Below are 21,094 nucleotides of genomic sequence, written 5' to 3' on the forward strand. Positions count from 1 at the left end.
AATTTATTATTATTTAATTATAATGTTGGTTGAAGTGATGAGTTTATTTAATACTTATTAACTCTTATTTTCCTTAAATGTAGCCTTAAGAATAAAAATTTCATTTGCTAAGTAGAATGACAATTAAAAATCATAAAATAGCCCAAAAGATTAATATTTTTAGGCTTTTTTAATTTCATTCATTTGATCTTCTTTAATTCATCAGATTCGATGACTGAAAATTAGAAGGGTGTGCGAGAAGTAAAAAAGAATGTGTGGATTTCACACCCCTATTTTTAAACTTAAAATTCAAAACTCTCCGCTATAGCCTAGGGGAGTCTTATACTTGACTCCGCTAGTGTAAATAAGGACTAAAATAACAAAAATACCTTCAATTTAATAAACCATATGCCAAAATGATTTGATAAAAATTGAGACATTTTTTGTCATTTTTTCCTAATTTAAAGGAGATTTTTCATACAAGAACCAAAATGGTTGACAACAGTTTTCTAGTGCTCAATTAGAAACTAGTATATGCCCATACAAAAAATGTGTGTGAAGTTTTTTACTTTTGTTTTTAAAATTGAAGGAGTGAGAAAGAACGTGGGAGTGGGAGAGAGAATGAGAGAGGTTCGTTTTTTTTTTTTTTTTTTAAATTAGAAATTATAAACTTACCCATTGGCGAGGCTTAAACAAAAAATAAAAAAAATTTATTTGTGAAGTTACATTACTATCCTTAACTTTTTTTGTTGTGATAAATGACTAAAATGTTTTTTCACCCTCTTTTGATTAACAACTAGGATTTCATTAATATGTAGTTTAGATATTGATCTTTTTTGCCACCCTAACAACTCAAACTTCCAGCCACTTAGTACTACGGTCTAGTGGTATTCCTTTTCACTTGTAAGTGAGATGTTTTAGGTTCGATACCAAATTAGGTTGCCCATTGTATGGTTTAGCCGAACTCTCCCTTCCCTTAATTTAAAAATATCGTTGTACTAAAAATAAAATAAAAAACAAAAAAAAAAACAAAAAAGCTGAGACTTCCAAAATAGTAAAATTGTACTCGCTGAGATTCACATTTTGCTAAAATTCGGAACATTCGGGTTCTAAAAACATGGTTTGAGTTTGCTTCTAAAAGTCTTTCCACTGCCGACCAAAACATTGGCCCCTAGTAAAGTTCGATCATTTAGTACCATAGAAATGGACGTTTATATTCCATGCAAATTTCACATAGCAGCATGAGCTCATACATAGTAAAGTTACACAAGCTCGAATTAGTACCTAGCATTCCTTTCCCGTCGGAAAAAATGGGAAGAGAAAAGGGTAATAGAATTACACCGCCGACTTCTCTGTTACTGCACTATCTTTCAAATCGTAAGCAGCATCAGCGGAAGAGGTGTCGATGTCATTCAGACCCAATTCTTCGTTTTGCTCCCATGACCTCTCGTAATCCTCAACTGGAGTCAGCCGGCACCACAGAAAATAATGTCAAGCATAAGAAAACAACGACTGGCGTCTTAATCGGGTAAAGGAAATGAACAAGCAGTACAATATAAGGAACTCGGAATGAAAAATTAAAATCAAACGCAAATGAAAAAACTGGTTAGCGTATGAGGTCTGCTTGCCACACAAGCATTTTGCGGAGATATATGACTTGACATCAGTTTTTAGTAATGTTCTCCAAACAAGTTCTACCGTGACTTAATCATTATCGCACTTGAAGATTGTCTGCAAGAAAACTGTAGATCCGCCAGAAATTCATTGGTGGTGAACAAGGGAGCTAAAACTGCTTAAGGTACCAGGTTAGGTTTGTGAGACACCACACAACTTGAGATGCATACAGCGACACACAACCGATATAGTTCTAAGAATCTTTTTGCAAGTATATGTAGTGACAATGTAGAAAAACAACTCGATTACATAGACGTTGCAGAATCTAAATGAACAGACAAAAACCCCTCTCTTGACCCAGCCAAGGAAAAAAATTTCTCTCTCGCATGTCACATATATGATTGTCAGCAACTCAAAATCATCCTCTACTATTGTTAAGTGTTAACTATGACATTTTTTAAGGAGGAACCATGAATTTTTAAAGTACATTTGAGATGGAAGAAAGAAGTCTTACACATCAACTGATGGTCATCTTTTATATCGTCAGTCGCCGGTGCAATAAAAGAATTAGCCAATGCGTCATCAAGAATTAAAGTCCAAGGCTCTTCTAAACACAGAAGCTGCAGCAGAGGGAGAGAAGTTAAGGGAAAAACTGATATTGTCTGTGGAAAAAGTAAAGCCACCATAATTATACATAAAAAGACAACTACAATAAAAGATAGAATAAAGCAAACCAATTTTCTGCAGCCATTACGAAAAAGAACGTATCCATATTTAGAAATTTATGCCATCTTTACAATGTTCGAAGAAATTTCTGGCACGAAAATTTGAGTCCATCTACTATGTTCCATGCATTGATGAAAAAGAATATTACAGAAATTAAAACCTGAGACCGCATATTTCTTTTCTATATATGTTCCAGTGAAAGGCCATCTAGTACCTTTTTCAGGCTTGTGTGAAAATTTAGCCACTTGCTTTTCTTATTCTCATCAATACTGTCTCCAAAACTAAATCCATGCACTCTTTCAAGACCTGCAAAACAAATTATAAAGTCACCCTCTCAAAACCATAACGCAGGTGAGCCATATCAGTTCCAGGTAATTAGAACAGATACCAAAGTTAAATTCCACTCTTTTAAGGTACTCATAAGGAATTAAAAGAATCATAAACTAGAAAGCACAGCATGTCACGGACAGCATAGACAGAAATATCAGCACTTACTTTCACTAATTTTCATTATCAAGCCTTCAATAGTTGTAACAACCCCTCCCAGAGTGCCACTAGCCAGCTCCAACTCAATTTCTGGAATTATTACGCTCGCAGTATCTGACTGAGCCAGCATGATAGTTTGTCAGAAAACGGTTTGCAACTTTATACTAAAAATAAAGGTATTAACATCTCATGGACTCGAAACCAACACACGTGTCGCATCTTAAGTTGATATTGTTATTCTCCACATTCAGAATGCTTGTATGTATGTCTATAACTATATAAACAAACTAATCTGAACAAATGACAAAAATCTTGCAATACACTTTTTGTCACATTCTTATGGTATATATCTGTACATCACTTAGTAGTTAGCACCACAAGCAACGGCAAAACAAAACCTTTATTTTTACAGCATTGATAAACCAATAAAACAGTCCATACTCTCCCATCCTTTCCACAATTTTCTGTCTGATGGAAATCTAAAGTTCCTTATTCCTGTGCAGAAAATGCAGCAAAATTCTCTAAAGATTCAGCCAACAACCACTCTAATCGGACCCATTAGAACTCAACCATGGGAAACCAATGTCAAGTGCTACACGTTACTGGTATACGGGCAAATGGAAGTGCTATATGCACAGATCATAAGATAAAGACAAGATATGATAAGAACATGGTAATAGACATCATAAGATACAGATGAGATATGATAAGCACATGGTAATAGACCTTTATTACATCACGACTAAGATCCTTAACATTCTTCACACGAAGAATAATTTTCTTTCCTTTCTCAGGAACTCGTCCACCAGGCTTCAACTGCACAAGAGAGCTTAATTTAACAACAAAGCATGGAAGAGATTAAAAGAAAATAAGCAGATCAGTACAAACCTCAGAATTGCGGTAACCGCAATTGTCACAAGTGGATGCCATGACAATTACCTCTTGAAAATATGGAATGTCTGTAAATGGTTAAGAAGAAAAAAAATATTGCAAAAAGAAGTTCTAGAGGTATCCTAAATTTCTTTAGCAACCAACTGGATTGTTTTAATCTCTCTTTGGATGTGTTCTTTTCCAGTTATTGTGGGATCTACAGATAGGCCATTGGTTTAAAGCAGAAAATCCATTTTCACAAGACTAAAAACAGTTCCATTTGATCAGCAATAAAAGAGAAGCAACTTATTGACTCAAATATCTGAAGACTGGTAAAAGATGCAAAGGGATACGGGTGACAAACATTCGAGTTTCACACCGAGCAGTACAACCTCCGCATGTTGATGGGAAAGTCATCACCTGTCAAACAGTGGAAATATTCACTAAATATTTCAAAATCTAATCTATAAATGCTGAAAAGATACAGAATTGTACTGCATAGAACACTTAATAAATGTGTACCTCCTCTGGAGCTGTGTATCGAAACAAAGATTCAGCAATTTCAGCACTATTACTCTGAGCAATGGCCCGATGACCAGCTGCTGCTCCAATTGAGCCATGTGGCACTCTTTGTACTTGGTCAGAAGTGCTAACTGCTTCTGTTGATGCTGCATCAACAACATAGCCTAATGTTTTTTGTTGCTCTGGAGTTCGCTCATAAAACCTTATACTCAATGATGGATCGGGGGATGGAGCAAACCTGCACAAATAACATTTTATACCCTCAGTCAGTGACAGGTTCAAACAGAAAGCAACATTTAAGTGTCAAATTATAGCGACAATGAAGAAAAATTCCGAGTCCACCACAAATGCAAGGCACTAATGAGACATTAGCTGCAATCCTTTTAAAAGTGACTCCAACTTAAACTGTAAATTGAATTATTGATAGAACAGACCCCAAGGACCAAAGTAATAACAAAATGGTTCTCTTTTCAAAATTGAGAATCTCTTACAGGTTCTCAACAAAGCTGTTTCCAGCTGGATCATCAAGGATGAAGGTGAACGACAAGTCTGCTGTAGCACAGGCTCTCAACTTTAACAAAAACTGGTCTAATGCTTCAGCAGTCTGAGGATCCACTTTCTGAAAACTCAAAAGACAGCAAGTAAATATTGAGAAAAACTATATTATCTTATAAAACAATAACTGTCAGACATATATGAACCTTGCGCTCGTCTTGAAGTGCTTGTAATTCATCTGCCGCTCGTAACAATATCCCCTCAACCTAAATTATCAGACAAATATAAGATGTTTGAAAAGGGAGAGGTTGGGGTGGGGTGGAATGTAGGTACTTCGGGAAAAAAAAAGATGAGAAAAAAACTGAACTGAAGATACAAATATATGAGAAATTATACACCAAAGACAAAACTACATAATTAAAAAGGTGATACAGGGAGAACCAACCACTTAAGCCTACCCATCCTAAAAGATAATAAATAAAAGGTATTTAATTTTCCTAGTTATCACCCTTGCTCGTATGCCCAAAATATGTGCCAAAGGCTAGAGCCAGTTACAAATAGATTTACTTTCAGTCAGCACCTTTTGCATATAAAAAAATTTAAATCAAACCTTTACTCTTTCAACTATTACAGAAACGGTCCGCAAGTCCCAAAAGGGGATAAAAGAAAATGATTGCCTTGACTGAAGGAAAACAGAAAAGTTAAAGAAATCTGTTAAACTCAAAATGCTACAATGTACAATCTGTTGAATACAGACCACAAGTCATACATGTAAAAAATAAGATATCACTACTGACCACAAAATTACCAAAAAAGAGAAAGGAATCCAGGTGAATGGAGCTAATCCACTAAGCAGCAATTTGTACAACTCTACTAAAGAAGAGGGGGGAGTAAAACAATACCGTTGACAGAGATCCACGCTGAGACTCCGGAGGAATCTCAAAATCCAATTCGGGAATCTGTGGACACAAATGAAAGAGAATGCACAACTCAACACATTTTTGTTACCTTATAGAAATAGATATTATAGACAATCCCACAAGCAATAAGAACAGATAAAATTAATCTTAGTTTGACTAATTTTGTAGCTTTTTATTATCACTCTTCTTGATCATCTAGTAAGAGGAATTATAAAATAATAAATACGAAAATCATTATCATTTCTATTAGTGTCAATTAGCACCACAAAGGGATATATTATAGCAGACTGGAAACTCTAGGTCAAAATTTTTTATCTGCAGCTCTTTTTTAAAAACAACAGAAAAAATCTACAATTTATATTTTTTTATACCACCTGATAACCTAATTAGCTAAGATCTGGAAGTACTTATGTACAGTATATATTCAACTCGATTCATTTATCTCACACAGGAAAAAGCGATGGGCCACTACTGGGATACAACCCCAGTCTCCCCAGCCAGAATGTGAAAACCTTACCACTAAACTGGCTAACTAACCTACATTAAATCAAAGTTACCACTAGAAACTGTAAGTCAGCATTCAACCAATTCAAGATTTAGAACTTTTTTAACAATAATGAATAATGATTATGTTACTCTGAACTAACAAATCCAATAAGCTCTCCAGCTAAACTCGGATAATATGAAGACAACAAAAACAAGTTCTTTTATTAAAGTCAACATAATTGAAGATGTTAAAGAAACTGTACATTACAGAAATGTAAAATGGAAAAGAATTAATGCATTGAACTTCAAGCAGGATATACTCAAGTACCTTAATAGTCGCAGACTCAGACTTCACCACTTGTCGATTAAGCATCTGCACGGATAAAGTTCATCAATTCTGCAATTCTGAAGGAGGGGGAATGTTCAATACACTTCAGCGAAAATATCATGTATCGCATTGTGTAGTATAATTTCAATCTCCATTTCCATTGCCGATCACTTACTTCAATCAAACCAGACTTCTAGAGCACATACTATTAGTTGTGACTTGAGATTATCATAAAAATGCACACACAGACCCAAACACGAAAAGCAAAATAAACATAAAGATAAGGGTTTTGTGATTATAACTTATTAGTGCCTTCAATACAATAAGTACTTCTCGTGAACTTAGCTAAATACCACAAATTTGAGACACAAATGAGAGATAAAATGATCCATATAATGTCAATTAACAAAATTTTGATTAGTCTAACCTTGGGGTCGCCAGAAGGCACCTCCAACTGGTAGCAGCAACCTTTGGGTTGGAGCTCACCAGCAAACTGAACCTCATTATTCCTGCAGCAAAACAAAACATACAAGATCGAAAATTTCAATCAGCAATCAAAAATTGAACAAACTATCATCACATAGTTTGAACTTTTACCTCTCATTGCAATGAGGGCACTCGAAAGCCGAAAGCAAAATCTGCACACCAACAAACACTTCCATTTACACACAGCAACAACAGAAAGAACACGAAATTGGCGAAATTTATCAGAAATTAGATACATACCTTTCTGAAGTGTGGAATCAGAGTCAGTAGAAAACTGGTAGTACCCTGAAATTAACAATAAACTTAACAAATCGGATGATAAAAATCAAAACAGAGAAGCCCTAAGAAGCAATTAAGAGGGAGAGAGAGTACGTTTTCGCCGCAGCGCATGCAGAGGCTTTCGACTCGGTAGAGGGGGGCGTCGGAGTCGTCGGCGGAGACGGCTTCGACCACCGAGCGGACATCCACGATTTGGTTCTGGTCTCTGGCGTTGCTATTGCTATTGCTATTGCTATTGCCTTCCATGATTATCTTTCCCTGCGATTGAATGTGCGGAAGTTTTGAGGTTTTGGGTTGGAGGCAGAGGCAGAGGCAGAGGTGCTGTGGTTGTAAAAAGAAGCAACTCTCAGTGTTGTATATTTGGAAGTGACCTACGCAACGCGCGCAAACAACCGTTGAGAAAGTGCTTAGAACCCTAACACCTCAAATTCACCTCCCATTGTCTTCTCCTAATACATTGGAATTGAAGTTACAATGCATTTTTTTAATACAAACTATATTCTACATAAAAGAAAAGAGGGGAGAGTTTAAACGTAGAACGCTGAGTTGACAATAAAGGTTCTAACCACCAGAACAATCTACCACTTGCAGAAAAAGAAAATAAAAACATTATACAACTGAGGTAAAGTCTACTAGTTCAAACCCACTCAAGCTCAAAGACTACTAGTTTTGTGTGTTATGAATAGGCAAAAGTGAGAGAATCTTTGCTAGAGATCGAAGTGGGACGTGAGTAATGTATCACAATGTTTATTTTTGTAACTGTACTAGACAATGGATGCAGGTAAAGAGAATGGAGGGATATTGATATGATCACTTTCTACTTTTGATCTTGTGTGTTGTTTTGAAGATACAAGCATACCTCTGTATATAGAGATTTTGATCCAACATCTTTTGAAATGTAGAAGAAAACTTTACATATCAAAATAGTAAAATCCAAACGTATACTATTTAAGTTTACAATCTTCACCGATAATATTAACTTTCATTCTTTCATTTTTAGTCAAATTATGTGAGTAGCCACATAGTTTTACAGCATTGTGAACATTTTTCAAGTTGTGACATTTTTACAATAGGTTTTTCAAACCGTGCTAATTTTGGATGTTTCCTCTAAAACTTTTGCTTGGGTTTGGGGTTTGGGGTTTTGGGTTTATTGGCCTCTTTCTCTCAGTCCCTGAAAATCGAAGAAAACGAATAAAAAAAATCCGAAGACTGGTTTCCGCCATGAATTCAATAAGCAGAGCAATACAGTTATGTGTGTATTGTTGGAAACCTGTGTTATGTGGGACTGCCAGTCCCACATCGCCCATACACCCTTTACAACAACTCTTTATAAGTGAGTTCACTCACTTATAGTTTGAATTGAATTGGGCCAAAGCCATGGACCTTGGGCCTTAGACTTTGAGAGTTTGGGTGTATATATTAAATGTCAAAGATATGATTAATTCCATGTTGAACAGTTCTGGTGCACCACATAATTTATGGGGTGAGGCACTCCTTGCTGCAAATACGATTTTGAACCGAATTCCACATAAGAAGACTAATCAATCTCCTTATGAAATCTGGAAAGGTAGGTTACCTACATTTAAAACCTTGAAAGTGTGGGGTTGTCTTGCAAAAGTTCAAGTGCCTCTTCCGAAGAGACAAAAACTTGGACCAAAAACAGTGGACTGTATATTTATTGGCCATGCCAATAATAGTTCGGCATATAGATTTTTGGTTCATAAATCTGAAATTGCAGACATTCATATAAATACTATACTTGAATCTGCAGAAGTTGAGTTCTTTGAGGAAATTTTTCCTCATAAAGATAGGTCATATGTTTTGAACAAAAGAGTACATGAGGTTACTACAAGAAATGATGACGATAATCATGCATCAACTTCAAGAGTTCAAAGCCAAGATTTGGAACCACGAAAGAGTAAAAGAGCAAAAATTGCAAAGGATTTTGGTCCTGATTTCCTCACTTTTGTAACCGAAGAAGAGCCTCAAACTTATAAGGCTGCATTAGAATCGTCTGAAACACCTTATTGGAAAGAAGCTATTCAAAGTGAAATAGAATCCATCATGCAAAATAATACATGGAAATTGGTTAATTTGCCTCCTGGAAATAAACCAATAGGACACAAATGGATTTTCAAGAGGAAATTAAGACCGGATGGTACCATAGACAAGTATAAGGCTCGTTTAGTTGCCAAAGGGTATCGTCAAAAAGAAGGACTTGACTACTTTGACACTTATTCACCAGTAGCTAGAATAACATCTATAAGGTTATTAATAGCTATTGCGTCTGTGTACAATCTTGAGATACATCAAATGGATGTTAAGACTGCATTTCTAAATGGTGAATTAGACGAAGAAATATATATGGATCAACCTGAAGGTTTCATTGTCAAAGGTCAAGAAAAGAAAGTTTGTAAGTTGATTAAGTCATTATATGGACTCAAACAAGCGCCTAAGCAATGGCATGAAAAATTCGATCATAATATGATTACGAATGGATTTGTAATCAATGAAAGTGATAAATGCATTTATGTTAAGAAAACGAAAAATGCTTGTGTTATTGTATGTCTATATGTTGATGACATGCTTATAATGGGAACAAACAAAGATGTGATTAACTCCACAAAGAAAATGCTAAATTCTAGTTTTGATATGAAAGATATGGGATTAGCTGATGTGATTCTTGGAGTTCGAATTCTAAGGAATTCAGATGGATATGTCCTAACTCAATCACATTATGTGGAAAAGGTTCTAAAAAGGTTTGGACATTATGATTGTAAACCTGCGGTAACTCCTTTTGATCTCATTCATAAACTTACTAAAAACGAAGAAGAGAGCGTATCGCAATTGGAGTATACCCAAGTTATAGGTTGTTTGATGTACATTATGAATTGTACAAGACCCGATCTTGCTTATTCAATAAGCCGACTAAGTAGGTATTCAAGTAATCCTGGAAGAGATCATTGGAATGCTTTAATAAGGGTATTGAGATACTTAAAGCATACAATGAACTATGGTTTGCATTACACTCAATATCCCCCAGTACTAGAAGGATATAGTGATGCAAATTGGATTTCAGGGAGCACAGACAGTAAATCCACAAGTGGATATGTATTTACACTTGGTGGAGCAGCTGTGTCATGGAAATCATCTAAGCAAACATGTATAGCACGTTCAACAATGGAATCAGAGTTTATAGCCTTAGATACAGCTGCTGATGAAGCTGAATGGCTTAAACATTTTCTGGAAGATATTCCATTATGGCCCAAGCCTGTGACTGCAATATGTATACATTGTGACAGCATGGCTGCACAATGTCGAGCCAAAAACGCTGAATATAATGGGAAGTCGAGACATATAAGGCGACGACATAAAACCATTAGACAACTACTCAAGAATGGAACTATTTCCATTGATTATATTAAATCTAAGGAGAATATTGCCGATCCTTTGACAAAAGGCCTATCCAAGGATCAAGTGGCATTTACATCGAGGGGAATGGGTTTAAAGCCAACTCAATGAGTTATAACTTGACGGAAACCTAACCTAGCTAATTGGAGATCCCATGGTCCAGGTTCAATAGGCAAACTAGTTGAGGAAAACTCAAAGTAAGAAACACACAATCTTTACTCATTCTTATGATGGAAAACAGTGTGTTGCCTGTAAGACGAAAAGGGTGAATAACTATTCTTAATAATGCTAATATCTTATGATTAAGATGAATAGAACAGGATATTCTTTATTAGCATTACCTATATGAGATTGATGTGGGGTCGCATCTTTGAGAATTGGTATGGCTACAATTCTCTAAAGGTCTCATGAAACCAGGATATGTTCAGGACCAAAATGAACACAACCGTATGAATTGACGTGTGTCAAGATGTGATATGTGTGATACTTATTGTTTCGATTTTACTACTAAAAATGATCAGTTCAAGATAGTAAATTCACTGCTTCATTAGGTAAAACCGGTAAGTACTCACTAGAGAAGGTTCAAGTTCAAAAGACACCTATCCCGATGCGTATCATATCTAACTTCTCTGGAAAGACGTTACTAATTTAGCTAGTATGTTATTTTCTATTCAAATGTGGGGTATTGCTAGAGCTTGAATAGAAAATGTGGGGTATTGTTGGAAACCTGTGTTATGTGGGACTGCCAGTCCCACTTCGCCCATACACCCTTTACAACAACTCTTTATAAGTGAGTTCACTCACTTATAGATTGAATTGAATTGGGCCAAAGCCATGGACCTTGGGCCTTAGACTTGGAGAGTTTGGGTGTATATATTAAATGTCAAAGATGGGCCTTGGGCCTTGGGGCTCGGATGGACGAAAAACCCAAGTATCATTTTTTCGTTTTTGATTTTTTCATTCAGTTTTTTTTTTTCTGAAATGATAAAACCAATCACATGAACGGTTGTAACCGTTCTTAAAGATAAAAATGAACGGTTTCAACTGCTCATTTTATGCCATTATATATGGTTGTCGAAAAACAAAAGAAATTTCAATTTCACACAGAGAAACACCCAACTTCAATCCATTCAGCATATGTATAGCAAATATTTCTGCAAGTTGTTTGTCTAAAAATAAGAGTCTAACCTTGGATTGGTTTGGCCTTTGTTTGTAGTGATACCTGATTTTAATCAACGATAATAAAAAATCGAAACTGTGCCATGAAGATACTTACATTTTGTCTGTTTATAGGCATCTAAAAATAAGGTCTAACCTTGTTAGGTTTTGGTGCATACCCTCAACTTTGTTGAAGAATCTTCACAACTAAATAAAAGTTCTAAAGCTGATACCTCTCACACCGGTAAGTTTGTTCAAGTGATCATCAGCTCCTACTTTGTCACCTTAGTTGGCGTTGTACATTTATTTTCATTTCTGGGGAGGTTTAACCAAAAGAAAACATAGCAAATGACTTGTATGCATACCTTTTGGTAAACCTAGAAATTCAAGAAACATGAGACAACATTTGTCCCCCAGAAAATATGCTAGGAGAGTACAAACATGCAATTGAGATTTACAACACTCAATTAGTGATTACTTTGATTCAAAATATATGGTTTATATCTGTTCAAAACGTTTATGCTGTTCCTTTCATGCTTGGCATGCTCGCAACTTTGTATGATGTTTGTGTGCATTTTTCTTGTACCTTCCTCCATATATTGTTTATGTTTATCGATTTAGAACCATTTGTCGTAGCAGTTGTCAAGGATGATATGGATCAGTCATGGAAGAAAGACACCTTCTCGCATGGAAAGATTTGAAAGAGGTAGCAAATTTTATATGGGTTATTTCATTTGATTTTTCTTTGTTACACACTCGTGTTTTATATAAATGGGGATGTGGATTCTTTATTTAATTTTTTTGTAAATAGTTAATCGTACCTGTTATAATTTGTGCCCAGGATCCAAAAGATGCAGCATTTGAACGGAAGAACAATGCACTATGGAAGGCGGTCATGCACCATGGCTTAACAAGGCACCACACTCGGTTTTGTCAGAACTTGGAAGCGTGGACACTAGTAAACGAGAGTAAAGGTGAGCCTGCACAAATTTATCCCTTAAGTATTCTGTCATCATTTTATGCAACCATTGAAGGGTTATGGATTTTTCTTAACTTTTTCCGGGTTATGGATTTTTCTTAGTTTAGTTTTGACAGTCAAGAGCATAGAGCACTCAAACCAACGGCACAATTCATCGAAAACTGATTCCGCCTATGATCAGTCATTGAAGTCGAAATATGATTCTAGATGACCTCTGGCATCTGAGTAAACTATCGAAATATCGAAGATTAATGAATGTGAACTGTGCTTAAGTTGTATGTTAAGATTCTTTATTTATGGTTAATTAGCTAAAAGAATCCTTGATTGCTTGTAGGAGCAATGTTCTTATGAAAATTATTTAAGCTCCTAATTGGAAAGGCATTGGATGAAATCTGTCTTTTCGTTTATGCTTTTTTCACTTTTAACAACATTTCTACTCCTATTTTGAAACTTGTTTTTCTTTTTGTGATTTGAGTTCATTTTACATACTGTCGTACTGAAATTTGTACAACAGTATGTAAAATTTTTTGTTTATAAAAAAAAAAAAAAATTCAGTACGACAGTATGTAAAATTTTTTCTATTTTCCTTCTTTTAAGCATATGTACTCTATTTTTTGAGATAAATATATTAAAAAAAATCAAAAAACGAAAATAATTATTATATTTCTCTATATCCCTCTCATTTCTTTCTTGTGGGTGTGAGACTGAGACGGTGATTGTGATGGTGAGGTGACGTGTGAGGCAGGCAAATTGATGCTTTACCTCTCTTCATCTTTTTTATTTGTTTACGCTTCTTTTTTTGGATTAAAAACCTGAAATATTTGTTATTCCATACAACGCAGGTTGGAGAGCGGTTCTCAAATGGCCACCTGAACTCTGCCACGTGTACGAGGGCGAATGAAACTTCCTACTCAAATAGGGAATGAAATGCATTTCCGAGCTTATGTTCGGAGCCAAGGATCCACCGCTAAATTTTAATTATACGGCTTCTATTAACCTATTTTATTAGTTCATTTCATAGAATTTAAAAAATTTGAACAGCTTAGATCTCTTTCTCTCTTTCTTGAACTGCATAAATTTTGGAGTTTTTAGACTTCGAGTGAACCTCAATTCCTCAAATAAGATCAACTTGATTACAGTTCACATAATATACATTAAATGATAAAAATGTGCAATAAATTCATTAAATTGAGATAAAGAACATATTGTTAAAGCTAATTTGGTTAAACATATATCTGCATATTTAATTTAATATTTGATACGAACAATTGTCATATTGCGAATCAAAATTAGAAATTTTTAGATAATTTCACTTAATCAACGGCCTTAATTTATACATTAATGATGAAACATATCAACAAATACGCATTAATCATTACAGATCCATTCCTATAATCTCACTTTCATTATGATAATCACCTTGATTAAGAAAAGAAATAAAGAAAGACCTCATGAACCTCTCATGATCCCTACCTCACAGCAACCTTTCCCCAGAAAATCCCTCTCACTCTAGTTTTCCTTTAAAATTAGTACTCCACATTTTAAAAATTTAAACCCCCACATTTCTTCTTCCACACTTCTATCTCTACTTTTTAAAACCTCATTAAAACCCCCTAACCTTCCCTTCTCTCTCTATCTCTTTCTCTCTCTAAAACAAAAACCAGTGTGGGAGGAGAGAATCGAGAGATCATATAGAGCGAGAAACAAAAGGTGCGCTTCTCACATCAAAAACCCAAAAAATCCAACCACTAAATTCGAAACCAAAAAAAAAAAAAAAAAATTACAAAATCGCTGTGCGTCTCTCTGAAACCGAAACGCACAGCAGTAAGCAGAGAGAGCGGAAGGTTCCAGAGAAAAAATGGGGCAGAAGGCGCTGATCTACGCGTTCGTGGCGCGAGGGACTGTGGTTCTCGCGGAGTACACGGAATTCAGCGGCAATTTCAACTCCATTGCCTTCCAGTGCCTCCAGAAGCTTCCTGCTACCAACAACAAGTTCACCTACAACTGCGATGGCCACACCTTCAATTACCTCGTCGACAATGGCTTCAGTAATCTCCTTTCCCTCTCCTTTTATTTTCCGTTTGTTTCCCGAGAAAATGCTGGAAAATCTCCTTTATGCTGCGTTGATTGTTTGATTTGTTCGTTTCGCTTGCTTGTGCTCTGTTTGATGTACCTAATTGTTGCTAGATCTGCGCTTGATCTCGATGCTTTGGTTTTGCTTTGTAAATTTTTACTTTTCGGCGCTGAATTTCGGTTTCTGTGCATTGGAGTTCAAGATCTTGGATCTTAGGCTAATATTTTGAAGTGTGAATTAGTGAATGCAAATCTGCTTCCAATTTTATCCAATTATCAAATGTGATTCCGCTGTAGTTATTGTAGTTGCATCTTATTGCATTTCGAAAATATTTCCAATGCCTTGATTTCGTGGATGCTGAAATTGTTAGGATATTTGAAATCCTATGTATTTAAAATCTTAGAGATGAGTGTTTTTAACTTCTTTTTAGTGTCGATTCGAAAGTTACGGTTACGTTATTTAATTGTTTATACCAACAGAAGTTTCCTCTTGTTGCAGCATACTGTGTGGTTGCGGATGAATCAAGTGGAAGACAAGTACCTATTGCATTTCTGGAGCGTGTCAAGGATGACTTTGTTGCAAAATATGGCAGTGGAAAGGCTGCTACAGGCTGCTGCGAACAGCCTGAACAAGGAATTTGGGTATTATACCCGACCAGATCATGTAAAATGCAGGCTGATGGAATTTTATCTACGTTAAAATTGCTAATTTTGTTCTCCCGTTAATTGCAGGTCAAAATTGAAGGAGCATATGCAATACTGTGTTGATCATCCTGAAGAAATAAGTAAGCTCGCAAAGGTGAAGGCACAGGTTTCAGAAGTTAAAGGTGTTATGATGGAGAATATCGAAAAGGTAGACAGCATTGGTTTATCTGTATCGCTCACTTGGCTTGTATACGATTGTTTGATATGGATGGGATACAATATTATTGATTCTAATTAGTAACTGCCTGAGCTTCGCGCATCCATTTATTTCTTAACTGTTTATGTCTTGTGGCCATTTTATTTATTTCGAATGTGGGAAATAGATAGAATTGAGGGTTTTCGCCCTGACTTTAGGAAAAAATTCTCTTCAGTAATTGTTGAACATTTAGTTGTACACAGATCCGGACACATGTCCATAATTGAGCACGTGCAATCTTGTGTGTGTTGTTAGAACCTAAGCTACTAACAGATCAGGCAATGTGGAACAAGTAATGATAGTTGGGACTTGGGAAGGGGATGTGGCATGAGTCTTGAGGATAGTGGTTCGTTCGAACTTTGTTTCAATGTTAAGCTCCTCTTTTTCCTGGTCACAACTTTTCCGTATTCTTCGTGTATATGAATAAATTCATAATAATAATGTCGGTGGTATCCAATAGCAATGTTTCTGTTGAGGTGTTGTATTTTACATGGGCTATGTTCGATCATTGATTCATTGTTGATTTTGGGTGTATAATATATACATCCATTCTTATAGAGACGTAGAACAAAGGCCATTTGATGGACTTTCGACTTGTTTGCTCGCGGTGTCTTTTTCATACCTTGGATCTCTACACACTGTAGGATAATCTTTCTTCTCATATGTTTGTTTTGCATTTTGATGCAGGTTTTGGATAGGGGGGAAAAGATAGAGCTTTTAGTCGATAAGACTGAGAACCTTCATCAACAGGTCATATCTCGTTCTCTCTCACAATTGCATGCCCTTGGTTAATAAACTGAATAGTTATTTGTAAAAGTGTTTCCCTGTTGGATAGCATGCCACCCGCATAAGTACAATGTGTGGTGTCTCATTCTAAATTGATTCATCTTTTCAAAAATTTGTTTACGTTGAAAGAATCGTTATTCTGTGTTCCCTGCTTACAGGCACAGGACTTTCGGACTGTGGGGACTAAAATGCGGAGGAAGATGTGGCTGCAGAACATGAAGGTGAAGCTGATTGTTTTGGGAATCCTGATTGCCTTAATCCTTATCATAATCATGTCTGTTTGCCACGGTTTCAACTGCGGTAAATGAGTCCGTTGCCGTTCTTAAGAAAATATTCTCGCCTTGTCACCGAACTTTTGCAATTTTATTGTAGCATTATAAGAGAAAGATCATATATCTGTTGCAACTCTGTACTTAGTTAAAAGTAGTGATTTTCCGATGTGGCACGAGTCGGAAGACGTATTTTTTGTGCGAATGGACCTCATATATTGTGTTACTATGTTATAAGAAATGAGTGCGTTGCTTAATGAAGTGATTTTTTCTTTGCGGTGGATGAATAGATAGTCTTTGGTTTCCTGATCCTAGTTCTAATTGCTCACTCATTGCTTGGAACTTGTAACCTACGACCTTTGGACCCCGATGGTTATGAGAGAACAATTCCTATGGCACAAGTTGACCGCCACGGTGGCGTTCTATGTCAATAACACAAGGACATGTGGAAAAAAAAGCTAACAAATGTTCTTGCATTATTGGCACGGGATGTCATGTGGCGGTGAATTCATGCCTTGCACCTTTGGGGCATAAGCACCCTCTTGCTACCCATATGCTAGGCGCCGAAGTCCTATGAGCGGCTATGAATTGCGCTAATTTTGATGGGGATATGTTAGGGAGGCGTGTGAGATAACCTTTATCGAGTATAAATAGCAGATCCCTTTTGACATTGCATGAACTCATATTTATAGACTTGTCAATAGATCGGATTTTAACCCGAATTTAATCCGAATATGATTGAATTAATAGGATATAGGTTGCGACTTTCAATTCGATTATTCAAACAAGATCTGAATTCGATAATTTGATTGTAAATGGATCCAGATCGATCCGATAATAATCCGACCCAACTTAATATATTATTTGATTTTTATATTATTTATACTTTTGTGTGATGGTGGTTTTTTATACAATAAAGTTAAACTTATATCCTATTTGCTTATTGTTCAACATGAAGCTTTTAATTAGAAATAGAAAAATATAATCCTAGAATGAGGTTACTAATGATATTTTAATATTTTCTAAGTCTTCAATTAAATCCGATAAAGGTCCGATTCGATTATCAGAATTCAATGCTAATAGTATTTGAACCAACAAGTCATATCCGATGATCTGAATGAGTATCAAATATGTTAATCTAATTATAAATGAGTACGAATACAATTCAAATCCGTCCCATTTAGAGCAACTCCACCTATAAAGACTTTGCGCCAGCACCCAGCCCATTTATCCACTTCAGTGAACAGTAATAGACCCTAATGAACAGTAATAGGCCAAAGCATCTCCACCCCAAAAAAAATGTGTTGGCACCCAGTCTAAAAATGCGCTGGCACAAACGATCTCCACCCCTACAAAATGCGCTGACGCCCAGTCCATTTAAAATATTAAATAAATTTTTTTATAAAATAATAAAAAAAAATAGTTTTAATTTCGGATAGGATTTTTAATCAATCTCGTCACGCCACGTGTCATTATCCGAACGTACTATTTTTTGAATAGATTTCCGCTAAGATTTTCAACCAATCCCGACAACCCACGTGTCACTTCCTGTTTACAATAATTTAGGCAAGATTTCGATAAGATTTTTAACCAATCTTGTCACGCCACGTGTCATTATCCGAACGTACTATTTTGTAGATAGATTTCTGATAAGATTTTCAACCAATCGGGTCATGAGTAGTGCGAACCCAACATTCACACAACGTAACATCTTCAATGAGCTTCCACGAAGTCATTTTTTTCTCTCAAAGTGTACAAAATATTCAAATGTAGAAAGTGTAGAAAATATTGAAATGTGGTGTAAGGTGGAAGATGAGGGTTAGGTATTTATAGAAAAAAAAAATTAATTTTTTAAAATTTTTCTGTATTTTTTAAAAAAATTTCACAATTTTTAATTAATTTTTAATAAATTTTAATGTTGTAATTAATCTGGACCGTTGGATTTGAAAAATAATCAAATCCAACAGCCAATCAGCTGCCACGTAGCCCTCAGCTGTTCGAAGCCCACTTGCGCTAAAACGCGGGACCCGCCGCCTGCAGCGCTGTCTCCTACTCGAGCCCAGTCGCGAGTGTTGTGCATGCGCCAGCGTTTTAGACCGACTTCTGGATCTGTCCGAAATGGGCTGGCCTGCTGCCTGGCATGGGCTGGGTGCCAGGCTGTTTCACGGGCTAGAGCTTTTGGACAGCAGGCCGGGCTGTTAATTGGACAGGGTGCTGGGCAAAAAAAGCTCTGGTGGAGCTGCTCTTAAAGGTCTAAATATGTATCACTATTTGGACTGACATGATTGAAAGCAGCATTGGGCCACCAACACTTTTTGCAAGCGGCTAGAGTAACGTATTTGATCTAGTTATCAAGGTTCAACTCCAAATCATTTTTCGAGAAAAGGGATTTGAATTTGAATTTCTGTAATTCTAAAAAATAATCCCGTTAAAATTACGAGATTTGAACTCAAGATTTCTTCTATAAACTCGAAGAGAGTCCCACCAAGACCAATAGCCAGTTCATTTACCTTTGTGTACACATCTCACTCCTCAAATCCACATCCGTTCCCTCCTCCTATCCTAAACCTCACTCTCCCCCTCTTACTCTTTACCCCCGATTCCCAGCATATCGCTTTACCATTCCCGCTCCCACTTTCACCGCCATCGCCAACATTTCCGGCCGCCACGTTCTCCCACAGCTCCTCCCCATTCCTCCTCTTCCCAACCGCCTTCTTCACCTCAGGCAACGCCGGCAGCCATCTCGGCACATGCAAACCCCTCCGGGAATCCAATTCCCGCGGAATGGGAATCACAGTCCCACCTTCCTCCGCACCCAATTCCTCTCCCCGCGGAATCGGTCTGGCGAACGGGGTTTCCTGATTCCGCCTCACGAAGCCGGCGAGATCGCTCAAAACACTCGAACCCAGTACGCAGAATCCACTTTCGTGGAGGGCGGAGGCACCCATGAATCCCTGCACTGACTGCAAGTCGTGGAGGGCATTGGCGAAGTCGAAGACATTCGTTTTGGTGCGGTTGGTCATGGCGGCGTAGGAGGCCGAGGCGGAGGCTACGGCGCCGATGTACTTGACGGCGATGTGGGTTAGGGTTTCGAGGGCGGAGGGCTTCGTGGATTTGAATCCCACTGATTGGGTGATCTGAGAAACCGCGATCCTGGCGATGGCGAATTGGAACTCTGGTGGGGTCGGGTTTTGGAATGGGGGTGTTGGGGTTTGTTCTTGTTTTGGGGTTTTGCGTCGTGATTTGGATTTGGATTTTTGGGACATGGTGGCGGTGGTGGCGGTGGTTGATTGGGGAGGTGGATTCTGTGCTTGCAGGCGGTTTAAAGTCCGAATCTTGGTGTTGGTTTTCTTCTGAACCCTAAACTATTGGAAGAAAGTTTGGCTTTTTATTAGTGGGTTTTTATTTTTGTTTTTTTGAGTGGGAAATAATTTGTTTTTCTTTAAGATGATAAGTAATTTTCACACGCGTTTTTATTTTATTTTCAAACAGTTCACGCTTATTGTTTTTGAAAATTAAATAATGTAAGGAGAATTATGGTAATTTAAAATCGAGTTGTGTAAATGCAAAAATTTGATCGCCATTTTTATGTTTTTGAATTTTTTTAAAAAGAAATAATGGTTTGAGTTTTCATTTATAATTCACAGAATATGGTTTGAATTAGGAGGAACAGTGGTGCTCTGCTAAGGGCATTCCATGAATGCTTCTATAATACATCTCATAATAACTAGAAGTGTTTTTAAATTTAGAAGTTTCTGTGAGTTGTAAAAGTACTTTCTAAAGAAGCACACCTTCATAAAGTCCTTTCGAGTGCTTTCAAATTTTTAACAAAAATATTTACATGTAGGCTCGGCCCTGGCCTAGTGCAGACAGTGCAACTGTCAGGGCTCAGAATTTTATGGGGCACCAAAATTTGCTATAAATAAAAATTTGCAGACCCAGAAGTCGCGTCTTCTGAGTCTGACTCTTATCTTCATATTCCTTCTTCGCAACTCGGAAATCGCGTCATGACACGTCACAGATCATAGAGTTTTATTAGGTATTATTCTATATTATATTTTTTTTGGACGAGAGGTATTATTCGATATTATATATTAAGGTTTTCCGACTCTTTTCTTAGTAATTTACTAGCATTTGCCTACACACTTTGTGTGTATAAACATATTTTTTTAGGAAATGAGAAGGAGAGAGGGAGAGAGAGAACCTTGGGGGAGTAGGAGATTTTTGTTTTTGGTTTTTTTTTTTTTGGGAATTGTTATTGACACTAAAAAAATCTCATTCTACACTCCTCACAAGTGTATTTTTCTTTCCTAATATAGAAAGTTT

The 21,094-nt window shown here is 36.6% G+C and overlaps 3 protein-coding genes across 3 annotated transcripts; 1 reads left to right on the forward strand and 2 right to left on the reverse strand.

Moving 5' to 3' along the window:
- Window positions 1–1,031: 1,031 nt before the first annotated feature.
- LOC103945138 (zinc finger protein ZPR1) lies at window positions 1,032–7,660 on the reverse strand. The gene is made up of 16 exons (XM_009355662.3): window positions 7,285–7,660; window positions 7,153–7,197; window positions 7,024–7,064; window positions 6,854–6,935; window positions 6,427–6,471; window positions 5,595–5,651; window positions 4,899–4,958; window positions 4,689–4,816; window positions 4,198–4,435; window positions 4,029–4,095; window positions 3,694–3,764; window positions 3,532–3,621; window positions 2,815–2,923; window positions 2,534–2,625; window positions 2,108–2,213; window positions 1,032–1,439 (listed from the first exon to the last, which is right to left on the reverse strand). The coding sequence occupies exons 1-16, from the start codon at window positions 7,435–7,437 to the stop codon at window positions 1,315–1,317; spliced, it is 1,509 nt and encodes a 502-aa protein (XP_009353937.2). The 5' UTR covers window positions 7,438–7,660; the 3' UTR covers window positions 1,032–1,314.
- A 6,623-nt stretch (window positions 7,661–14,283) lies between these two features.
- LOC103945137 (vesicle-associated membrane protein 721) lies at window positions 14,284–17,029 on the forward strand. The gene is given in 6 exon segments (XM_018646940.2): window positions 14,284–14,787; window positions 15,312–15,421; window positions 15,423–15,454; window positions 15,545–15,665; window positions 16,401–16,463; window positions 16,658–17,029. Coding segments are annotated over 6 exon segments (666 nt in total). The 5' UTR covers window positions 14,284–14,597; the 3' UTR covers window positions 16,808–17,029.
- Window positions 17,030–19,293: 2,264 nt separating this feature from the next.
- LOC103945229 (transcription initiation factor TFIID subunit 8-like) lies at window positions 19,294–20,034 on the reverse strand. The gene has a single exon (XM_009355769.2). It carries the CDS (start codon window positions 20,032–20,034, stop codon window positions 19,294–19,296), a length of 741 nt encoding a protein of 246 aa, XP_009354044.2.
- Between the last annotated feature and the right edge of the window lie 1,060 nt (window positions 20,035–21,094).

The sequence above is a fragment of a genome, unplaced genomic scaffold, assembly GCF_019419815.1.
Source record: "Pyrus x bretschneideri cultivar Hongxiangsu unplaced genomic scaffold, Pyrus_bretschneideri_v1 Contig7, whole genome shotgun sequence".
Lineage (NCBI taxonomy): Eukaryota > Viridiplantae > Streptophyta > Magnoliopsida > Rosales > Rosaceae > Pyrus > Pyrus x bretschneideri.

Coding starts and splice junctions, on each gene's coding strand:
- LOC103945138 (XM_009355662.3), bottom strand. CDS start 7,437: ATGGAAGGCAATAGCAATAGCAATAGCAATAGCAACGCCAGAGACCAG. Junction 3,622..3,693: donor GCGGTTACCGCAATTCTGAG/GTTTGTACTGAT, acceptor TCTCTTGTGCAG/TTGAAGCCTGGTGGACGAGT. Junction 2,924..3,531: donor TTAGTCGTGATGTAATAAAG/GTCTATTACCAT, acceptor ATGCTGGCTCAG/TCAGATACTGCGAGCGTAAT.
- LOC103945229 (XM_009355769.2), bottom strand. CDS start 20,034: ATGTCCCAAAAATCCAAATCCAAATCACGACGCAAAACCCCAAAACAA.